Raw genomic sequence first — 10,951 nt, forward strand, 5'->3', positions numbered from 1 at the left:
ACCTATCATATACATCTGTGATCCAAATCACAAAGAATAGCAGCTGCCATTGAAATGAGCCAGAATGGTATAAATGGTGCCCACGGTCTCAGGTTAGCAAAGACTAGATTTCTGGTTTGCAGTCTGTGGTTTGAGCCACTCATGCCAGATATTTAACAGAATGAGTCAAAGCAGACTTTTGCTGTTTGACCAATGGCAGTGTTGAGCTTGAAATATGTTGTTTCAGTGATTGAACCCAGAATCCCAGATTCCAAAGAGGCTTGCATTTTCCAGGCATCAGAATCCCTCCCTGCTGGATGTGGATATCCAGGTTTCCTAGCATCAAAAATGGAGGTGTGGTAGATATACAGGTTTCCTAGCCATCAAAAATATAGCCCAAGATAAACTGAGCATATATTCAGATGAGCCCAAAGCTACATGGCAGTGGCCTAGAGACGAGCTTCAGGGGGCATCTTTCCAGGAAGCCCTCTGTAACATCTTGCTCCATCCCTATGGTGGGTCCCCCTGTTCCCTGTTTCTATAAAACCCTGTGCTCTGAAATATACTTGAGTGCTGGGACTGCCCCTAGTAAACAGGCTTGAAGTAGGGACACCTCTAGGATTAAGAAAAGAGAAATAAGGATTCATTCTTAGAACCATTAATCACAAAAAGGAGAATAACAACATTCTTTAGTCAAATGAATCTATCTTAGACTTTTACATATCTGAGGACCTTACTATATGGTAATCATCATCTTTGCAAAGGGCTTTCACAGCTGTAATTCCTTCCAAGAAAGGAGACAGAAAGTAGATTCAGGAGCCCCGCCTGGGGCAGCATACCACCTCGGATACCAGTTTTATGGACTGAAAGGTCTCCTAAATTACCCTCCCTGTCCACCTCTTTATCTGTCTGTCTATCTATCTATCTATCTATCTAGAACAAACACTGTCTTCCCTGAGAAGCATGTGGATTTTGTGTACAGACATGTAGGAATTCATATGTGCACTTGCTCTAGGCCCAAGCCCTAAGGTCCCAGGGGAATCCCTTGGGAATCCTGCTTTGCTGTGGGGAGTTAGTTTGAAACTGGGGACCTTACCAGGATATACAGAGCCATGTGGAGAAAGCCTGGGTCAGTTACCATCGTGTTTGGATAAGCTCCCTACTTATCTGGGCCTTGGGTTCCTCATCTGGCTAGACTTGCAGCTGTCATTAATTCACGGGTTTATTTGTGATGTTTTTGCCAAGTCTCCATCAAAATATCCAAGGTATGCATCTCCACTGTCTGTCTGCGGTGGGGCATGGGTAGGTCCTCTTCCTCTTGTCTTCTGGGTCTGCAAGAGATACCTTGTTCCTTTCCCTTACAGACATTGTCCTTGCCCACTCTCTGAAACAGAGGTCAGTCACACAAGGAAGGACAATGTCTCAACCTTCTCTAGGCCCTCCTACTGCAGTGACCTCTACTGTGTGTCCACAGTCTCTCTAACACCCCCAATCCTGACTTCCCTCAGGATACAGGTTCGCATTCACATCTGTCTACTACTATCGCACTGGAAGCCCATGGCACCTTCTTCCATAGGGCCCCTGTCCTTTCTCTCTGGCAGGGTTTAAGGGTGAGAAGGACCACTGGCGGAGCCGGCGCACCATCTGTGTGAAGACCCATGAGAGTGGCAGGAGGGAGATTGAGATGTTTGACTCAGCCATCCTGCTGATCCGGAACCCATACAGATCGCTTGTGGCCGAGTTCAACAGGAAATGTGCCGGGCACCTGGGCTATGCAGCTGACCGTAACTGGAAGAGCAAAGGTGAACACGAGAGACTAGCAGGGTGTGGTGGGGCTCATCATTGTGGCCAGGAAACCCCTGGAGATGCAGGACCAGTACCCTGGGTGGGGTCTCAGGCCTATCCTCCCGGGGTCTCACTGCCCTGCCTGATTTGCCCACTCCTTCTCCTTCCCTCTGTCTCCAAGCAGGTGTTTTCTGGGATACATGGATTATTGTCAAGAATTGGCCCTGGAGGATCTACCCCCTTTCCTATGCCTGCTCATCTCCAGGATGAGCTCTGGAAAGACCCTAGTCCTTACATTTAGAGACTCCAGGTTTGCATCTCCTTTCACTGCAGGACTAATTTCCTCCTTTACAGCAGGAGGTAAAAGCTGACACTTCAGGGAGAGTCAGGTTCTCAAGATCCCACATGTATGCCTGGACCATGATCAGCACTCACGTGTTACCTCCTTCCACTTCTCATGTTTTGTTTGTTTGTTTGTTTGTTTGTTTTTGCATTGCACAGGAGTCACTCCTGGCTCTGCAGTCAGAAATTACCCCTGGCGGTGCTCAGGGGACCATATGGGATGCTGGGAATCGAACCCAGGTCGGCTACGTGCAAGACAAACACCCTACCTGCTGTGCTATCACTCCAGCCCCTTCTTCCACCTCTCATGGAGTCTTTATCCCAAAGATCAGGCCCCCGAAGGGCAGCCCCTCAAAGTCCTACTTTCCAGTTGGCACCAAGGGCCTGGCCATGGGGCATGCAGTCTAGGAGGAAGGCAGCAGTGTCAGCACTCACACTCAGTACCATAGTCAGCTTAGGTTATTTGAACCAATCACCATAAACTACATGAAGAACAGTGATCATTTGTTTTCTCACTTTCGGAGGTCAGTACATCCCCGATCAAGGTGCGGGCCAGTTTGATTTCTGGTGATGACTGTCTTCCTGGCTCGTAGCTATCTCTGTATCCTCATATGGCCTTCCTCCAGTATGTGGATGTGGAGAGAACAGGACTGATGGAAAGATGAAGCAGGGAGAGATAAAGTCTCTCTTAAGGGCACTGATCCCATTACAGGGGACCCTGATGTCATGGCCTTTTCCATCCCTAATCACCCCCTTGAGGCCCTATTTCCAGACATTCACATTGGGGGTCTGGACTCGGAACCCTGAATATTTTCAATGAATACTGCCCTAGTTTTCTGATTCTGGCAGCTACTAGGGAAGGTGAATGAAGGTCACCACTGCCAAGTCCTACCATAGTTCCCCACCTCTCTCGCATGACTCTGCAATGTAGCCTGAGACTGTACTTGCCTGCAGCTATCCCCTCACAAGTACCGTCAAAAGGTCAGGAACTCATAGTTTCATAGAAGAGGCAAATGATTCTTTATGTGCAAACTCCACAGTCCTCTTGGCTTGGTGTATTTCCAAGAGAACCAGTGGGGAAAGTAGGCTTGAGGCCCCATCCCCAGGCTGACCCAGGACATATCTGAGCCCAGCTGGCTAGGAACCCTTTGTTCACAGGAAGTCACCAGAAGACCTTCCTGCCAGGGACTTGGACCAGCTGACCCAATGCTGAGATTAGGGGTGGGGGCTCTGGAATCTTGAGCTTTCCTGTCCTGAATCCTGCCCAGATTGGGCCCTGACCCTACCCTCCTTCTCTCCTCTACCCAGAGTGGCCAGACTTCGTCAACAGCTACGCATCCTGGTGGTCCTCTCACGTGCTGGACTGGCTCAAGTATGGGAAGCGGCTGCTGGTGGTGCATTACGAGGAGCTGCGGCGCAGCCTGGTGCCCACGCTGCGGGAGATGGTGGCCTTCCTCAACGTGTCTGTGAGCGAGGAGCGGCTGCTGTGTGTGGAGAACAACAAGGAGGGAAGCTTCCGGCGGCACGGCCGGCACCCTCATGACCCCGAGCCCTTCACCCCGGAGATGAAGGACTTGATCAATGGCTACATCCGGACAGTGGACAAGGCCCTGCGTGACCACAATTGGGCTGGGCTGCCCAGGGAATATGTGCCCAGATGATAGGCCCCGGCCCAATGTTCCCACCCACCCTGGGCTGTCCCAATGCTAAGACACTGGAGCTGGCAGTTTTCTTGGACCCAGCACTGCTGCAGATGCTGCTGTATCCTGCAGGATTCCCTCTAGGCACTGGACTCAGCCCTTTGCCCAGCACAGATTCATAGGACACACACACAACGCCTCTCTGACACGCTTTCCTGGCCCTCCACATGCACGGTGCCTGCATCAGCAGCCTGGACTTGCAGAGTCCCCTACTCAGACACGCATGGGTGCCGTGTGTGTCCCAAGGCTGGTGGCTGCCTCTCACACTCAGACATCCACTCTGGCTCTTGGAGGCCACTTCCAAATTTTCAGGCCAGGGGTGTGAACGTGCATGTCAGGGTGCCTGAGGGCAGCTGGGAGCAGTGGGCAGGGGGTGAGCTCTGGGACTGATGCTACTAAGCCGTGTGGTTCTGGCCATATGTGTAACGTGTCATAAATGTGTGTGGTGTGACAACCAAGCACCACTGGCCCTGAAGTCCAAGCCCCTTCTCTGTAGATGGGCTTTCAGCACCATCAACACACACACACACACACACACACACACACACACACACACACGCGCGCGCGCGCGCGCACACACAGGCACGCACACCAACCTCAAAATCTCACTAGTTCTGTGTATCCCCTTCCCACCTGCCACGTCGTCATCCCTCCCAAACTTTGTGCTTCCAGGAAGGGACCTTTCTTGCCTTGCATCTTCTCCCAGCTGTCACTAGGAAAACTGGGCCTTTATGCCATGCTCCAGATCCAGGGGAACCCTAGACGCAACTTAGAGGCCTGTGTGCCAGCCATAGCAGTTCTGCTCTCTGGGGCCCACTCTGGGGTGGGGAGGAAGGGGAGCTGCATGGCTCCCTCAGTTAGACCCCTGAAGGAGAATCTGAAACCACAGCTTCTGCCTGAACCCCACTTTCCAAGCCTTCACTGACCCTCTGTGACACCCCCGCCCACTTCCTGTCCCCGTGCTTGCAGCCATCCAATATCTCTGTTTCCTTGAGGCTGACTTCTCTCCCACTGGGCGACTATTCCTGCAGGAGGGCCATGCGCTTATACTGCCACCATCTTGCCCACTTGGTCTTTGGAGAAAGTGAAGCTGAAGCCTCCTGCCTCACCCCTGCCCCCAGTTCACAGCCCCTTGAGAGATGGGAGAGGTGTCAGAGAGGAATGTATGGACTCAGGGTCGGCCCGTGTGCCTGGGGTCTTTAGGAAAGGAATCACAGTGACTTAAAGCTGTACTTGAGAAGGTGGAGGGATCATCCCAGCAAGACTGAGCTGGACAGGAGAGACAGAACAACCTATGCAGAGGCTCCAAGCTGGACACCTTGACGTGTTTTGCAGGACAGGTGGGGCAAGGGAGGGGGTGCTGGGAGGAGTCTGCGCAGGAAGTGGATGACTGAGGAAAAAGGTGGAGACACAGAAAGGATCTCTGTCCTTGTAATTCGGTGCTCAGCTTGGGGTGAGGATGGGGGCAATGGCAATTGCCAGCTAGGGCCACCCCTACACATGTCAGGCTCAGAAGTGAAGATAGCAGCTTAGGGCTGGAGGGCATGATGGAGCTGGAAGCATGACTCAGGTGTAGAGATACAGGGAGATCATTGAATGTTCAGTTGTCCTCTACTTTTGAGGAGAAAGGTGAATGAGCCTGAACTCGGCCAGTTCCTGAGCCCGTTTGCAGCTTCTCTGGGTCTTGTGTAACTCTGGGGGAGTCCTGTAGTCTTGTTCTGGGATAGCAGCAAGACCTTGGCTCAAGCTACATCAAGAAATAATGGGGTGGGAATGGATGTCAAGTTCTAGGTCATCCCCCACTTCAGCTTCACTTGGTACCACTCAAAGCTGGAAACACCAGATTCTTTATACATGCTTTGGCAGAGGCTGACTGCATGATCAAGTCCTGAAGCTAGATAAGTGTTTCTCTTCATTGGGATCCAAAAGAACTTCCCACAGCTCTGTTGGAGGCCTGGGGATGCCTGCAACCCAGAGAAAACCTGGAATCTCAAAGGAAACCACAGCACCCAGGGCTTGGAAACAAGGCTGTGACCTCAAGAGTGACTCGCCAATCTCTGGTCCTCATGCTCCCAGCCACCCAAGATCACCACTTGGAAGCAGATTCAGAAACCATGCTGACAAGGAAAAGCTAAAGAGTGGTAAACCACAGCCCAGGGATGGTCTCTGGAATTAGGAAAGCAGTGCTACCAGCCTATTCCTCCTGATAGATGGGTGGGCACCGCCCCTATGCCAGGGACCCAGAGGCCTCTCCCCCCAGAGCCAGTGCTACCTTCATTTTACCGTTCCCCTTGGCCAGACATGCAGATAGAATGAAGGATGGGGCCAGAGTGCATCCAAAGTGCATTGCATCTTTCTATGTGATCAGGCACTTAGCACTTGCTTTTATTTGTTGGATGAGCAAGGAGATGCAAAAACCCTGGTGTTGCTGCTGTTCTCAGCACTCATTATCCCAAGTGGCTCCTATTCCTGTAGGAGAGCTCAAAAGCTAAGAAAGAGAAATCTGTTTGTCTTTTGAGTAAGTCCAAATCTGTTTGTCTTTGGAGTAAGTCTAGGTTAGGTCTTCTTAACTGCACTCAGCCTTCTTGAAAGAGAACTCTCCCAACCAGACAGATCTGCCAATAGAGAAGAAATATATGAAGTTCTCAAAATCCTAAGTATCTACAGAGTACAACGTTATAGTAAGGCTACAGAGTTATATAAACCTGTGCTAAAACATAATCTTCATGGATTTCATCTCCCGTTGTGGATCAATTTGGAAAAACCAAAATATATAATTTTTAAAAGTTAAAAACACATTTTGATTATCTCAGTTTTGTGTAAATGAGAGAAAAGAATAGACAGACTTCCAAACCCTGGGAAGAAAGCTTAATTATGTGAACATCTTATCATGAAGTCTCTTGCAGCTAAAATTAGATTTTGAGTGCATGAATATGCGATAATGTTTGCACACCAGAAGGCATTTTTCCCTTAAAAGTAGCAGGAGCCACTTGGCTCTTAGGGGGCATCCAGAGAAGAAATGGGAAAGCTGAGATGGATCCATGTGGCTGTCAGAATTCATAGGGCATCAGTTTATTTTCTTTTACTAAAAATTTGTTGGAGGTATTTACAATATGGTGCCTCCTAAGAGGTCCATTCAGGTTTAGGAAAAAATTGAGTTGTCTGATTCCACATTTATCTCAACTCAATATTGGATGTCAAATAGAGTGGAGTAGTGCATGATTTGCAAATTAAAGATCACATCTTAGCTCTACTACACTATGACAGGGAACAAAGCCTTTTCTCTCTCTGGCCTCAGCTATGGCCACACCCATAAAAGGATGGGTGTGGTAGGTATTGTTTGAATCCCTAATGTTTATTTCCCCATTTCCTTTCTCATAATCTGATTTTTGTTTGTGGATTTTATGCTCTGTCGAGGCTAACTTTATCATCATTTCTGGGGTAAATACACAATTTGATTCAGCCAAGAGACAGTCCATATCTGGCCACTGTAATTAGTTCTGCTATGTCATAAGGCAATACAGCCAGAGGGGACATAAGGACTTTTTTCTTGGAATGTTGGATAGAGATTCTTTATTCACAGATTAAGTGTGAAAGGAGAATTAGGCAGTCTGGACTCTTGCTGGGGATTATCCTGGGGCCATGGAGGGGAGCCAGTCTCAACATGAAGCTTGACTGTACTAAGGGAGGTTCAAGAGAAAAGAAGATCTCAGTTCCTTGTGGCACTGTTGGAGTACAGGCGCCTTGCCTGTGATTGGTCAGGGCCAATCCTCTGGACGTTTTTGTTCACATGAGTCAATAAATTTCCTTTGTTTAAGTTGGGTTGAGTTATCGGTTTTTGTTTTAATTCATTTTGTTTTTCTCTACTTACAGCTCAGAGCACTAAAGATCTTGAATGAAAAAACCCTGGGCCCCAACATTCTCTGTCTCTGGCAATAAAGACTAAGACTGACCAGTATATACTGGAAGGATGGAGAACTTGCATTTTACAGAAATGGAACTGGGTGTGAAGTGCTCAAAAGGAAACCTTAGGGGTCAGCCAGAACAAATAGCATGTGTTGTGTCATTACATGGTAAAGTCACCCATCTGTCTTTAGAAAATAATCTTCAGGATTCTTAGACCAAACCATCAACTGTCCAAATGATGAGCTTTAGCAAACCTTTCACTTTTTTCTACTTGACAGACTGGGATACTAGTGACCTATTCTCTTCACTGTAACTACTTACATGGAGCAAGAATATGATGTGCAATAGACAGGAATGCTTTTATAAGCTACTTGGTTTGAGAAAGAGACTCTTCAAGAGCTGTTTTTGACAGTTTATCAGTAAACTGCCTTCTAGGGACAGTAAGTATGAGTAACAATTTTGGTTTGGCCCAGTGGGCCACTCAAGCTTGGGGCAAAACTTTAGATGATGCCACTGAGAATCTCCTCCCCTGTCCTCTCTAGAAGGACTTTTTAAGTCTTTCTCTATACTAGATTTTAGATAAATAAAGGGAATAATACATATCCTCTAGGTCTCACTTTAGGAGAGCATGCCAGAATGGCAATATACAGTATGCAAAGTCAAGGATCACAGAAAATGGATGTAAGTATATTTTTTCCAGAGTGTTCTCTTTTGTCACTCAAGAGAAATTTTTATGCCCCTCCCAAGAATCTGTGCAGAAACACTGCGTAAATAGATTCACTGAGAAAATATGAACAGAACCACCCTAAATCGTAAGCCTAATTATTTATATATAATTACTTGGGACTGGAGCACAGCAGATAGGGCATTTGCCTTGCATGCGGCTGACCCAGGTTCGTTTCCTCCACCCCTCTCGGAGAGCCCGGCAAGCTACAGAGAGTATCCCACCTGCACAGCAGAGCCTGGCAAGCTACCCATGACATATTCAATATGCCAAAAACAGTAACAAGTCTCACAATGGAGACATTACTGGTGCCCGCTTGAGCAAATCAATGAACAATGGGACAACAGTGCTACAGTGCTATATAATTACTTGATATCAAACAAAAATAAGAACCATTCCAGTTGATGTTGGAAGCATAAGCATGAATTGAGTGAATTAACTTTCCAAAATGTGTATAATGTCTTCATGGGCCATATCTGACATCTTGTCATAGAACCATATTTTGCAGGTTTTTTTATCCTAAGTTTATACATCAGCAAGCAATAGATTTATGGCTTGTTGAAGTGATCATTGATGCCCAATAATAGTAAGCTGTGTTATTACAGGTCGTGAAGTTTCACAGACATCATCCCACATGTGTTTCAGTGCAATCAGTGACCATTATTATTTCCATTTAGGAGGAAGAGAAATGCAGTTCAAAGATGAGTTGTCCAAAGTTCAAACCATTTATTTTACAGATAAGAAAAATGAAACTGGGAATGGGGACAGGGTCCCACTAGGGTCATGTTTTTGGCTTGAGCGGTGAACTGAAAGCCAGAATATGGGCCTTTTTTTTTCCATGAAACAACCTGATTGCCCTGTACTACATCTCTATAGCTCTTTAAGAAGGTACACGTGAACATTCAGTTCACTTGGAAAGGCCCTCATTAATTCCACTGCTAATTCTTTGCCAGAATACTTTTTCATGGACACCTGAGTTAAATTCTAAGTACTGTTTATCAAGTATACCCAGAACTCTAAAATGCACATAAAGGGAGAAAACTTCTTTACAAAGAAGTTAGATTCAAGAGAAATATTACAGCTTTCTATAAAATAAAAGCCCAGGGTTTTTACTCCATGTCACTAACATTCGCTGCAACATATAGGCCCTGTTTCTCTAAGACATTAAATATAAGCATGTTTGGTATGTCTGAACCAGTAGTATGTTTATTAGTATATGTTCATGCAGCTGGCTTCACATGTGCAAGCATTAAAAAAATACATCTTTGAATCATCCTCCATCCATCCTGAATATTACAAGTATTAAAAGCCTGATTATGCAAGAATTTGGCAGTAATTCACTTGGATAGCTCAATCGCCCACAATCAGAACTGCCAGATCCAAAAGGCACAGCAATGGATTCCTACTTTGGAAGGCAAGTATAAGGCACATTATGTTTTTGAGGAAGCCTGGCAGGGCAAAGACGTCGTCCTAGATGCAGATTTTCTCTCTATCTAACCCACAACCATCCAAATCATATCATGAGAACTGCCAATGGCTGAGGTCATGCCGTACCACATAGTCTGAATTAGTTTTCTCTTGCTAGAAAACAAATGACCATAAACTCAGCAGTTACACACAACACACAAATTATACCATATGCCGCTTTGGGGCAAAGTTCTTGGCATAGCTTCTCTGGGCCCTCTGCTTCAGGATGTCACTAGATGCAATCACAGCCAGGCTGCATTCTCATGTTGGGGTTCTACTAGGGAAAGTGTACATGTCCAAGTTGAGATTTTTGGCAAAATTATTGCTTACATTTAGAGGGTAAGCCTCTCAGATCTCCCATTCATCCCCAGTCCCTTGATGTGTGAACTTCTCATACATATAGGCCATTCATAACATGAATATTTGTTACTTCAGGTCTGACAACCTTAGTCATATTCTATGATAATGGGATTACTACACTTTCACCTTTACCATATTCTGCTCTATAGCAGAGAGTTGGAGGCCCTACTCACACTCAGGATCAGGGAGGTAGGGATCACTGGAGACCTTCTCTTTGGGTCAGTCTGTCATACCTTTTAAGAAAAATTCTCGAAATCAGTACATTCTTTATGGCCTATAATAGCTCTGCTGACCACTGGGCTGTTGTGAATGCAGTGGGTGTGAACGAGTGGGTGAGAATTCTCAGTTCCATAATAATGAATGTAGGGATAATATCCCAATTTACTACACTAATAGAAGAATAATTAGGATTCTGGTGGCCCAATTCATACTCTTTAAAATTTTATCCTGGATCTTTAAATTTTTTTCTTCAGTTTTAGGATATTATTGATTTGAATATTGTTAATTCTTTCTTTCCTTAATTACTGGTTCTGGAAATCTTTTACAATGAAGTTGGGCCTCTCAAGGATCTACCTTAACTCTTTTCCCATACTTTCCAACTTCTCGATTTCATCATTCTGGGTCTATGAAATGTAGGCCTTTGATAGTCAAAAGTTATGGCTGGGTCTTCACTGTGCAAATCCTTCTC

At 46.3% G+C, this 10,951-nt stretch overlaps 1 protein-coding gene across 2 annotated transcripts in view; it reads left to right on the top strand.

The window, feature by feature from the left end:
* The window catches only part of WSCD1 (WSC domain containing 1), a 46,379-nt gene extending 38,751 nt beyond the window's left edge, over positions 1–7,628 (top strand). For both annotated transcript variants that reach the window (XM_055131159.1, XM_055131158.1), the window contains exons 8-9: positions 1,581–1,781; positions 3,415–7,628. In XM_055131159.1, the coding sequence (XP_054987134.1) occupies positions 1,581–1,781; positions 3,415–3,767 (554 nt within the window). In that variant the 3' untranslated portion in view covers positions 3,768–7,628. The remainder of the gene's footprint in view (positions 1–1,580; positions 1,782–3,414) is intronic.
* The last annotated feature ends 3,323 nt before the right edge of the window (positions 7,629–10,951 follow it).

This window comes from Sorex araneus, chromosome 3 (assembly GCF_027595985.1).
Source record: "Sorex araneus isolate mSorAra2 chromosome 3, mSorAra2.pri, whole genome shotgun sequence".
In the NCBI taxonomy this organism is placed as follows: Eukaryota; Metazoa; Chordata; class Mammalia; order Eulipotyphla; family Soricidae; genus Sorex; species Sorex araneus.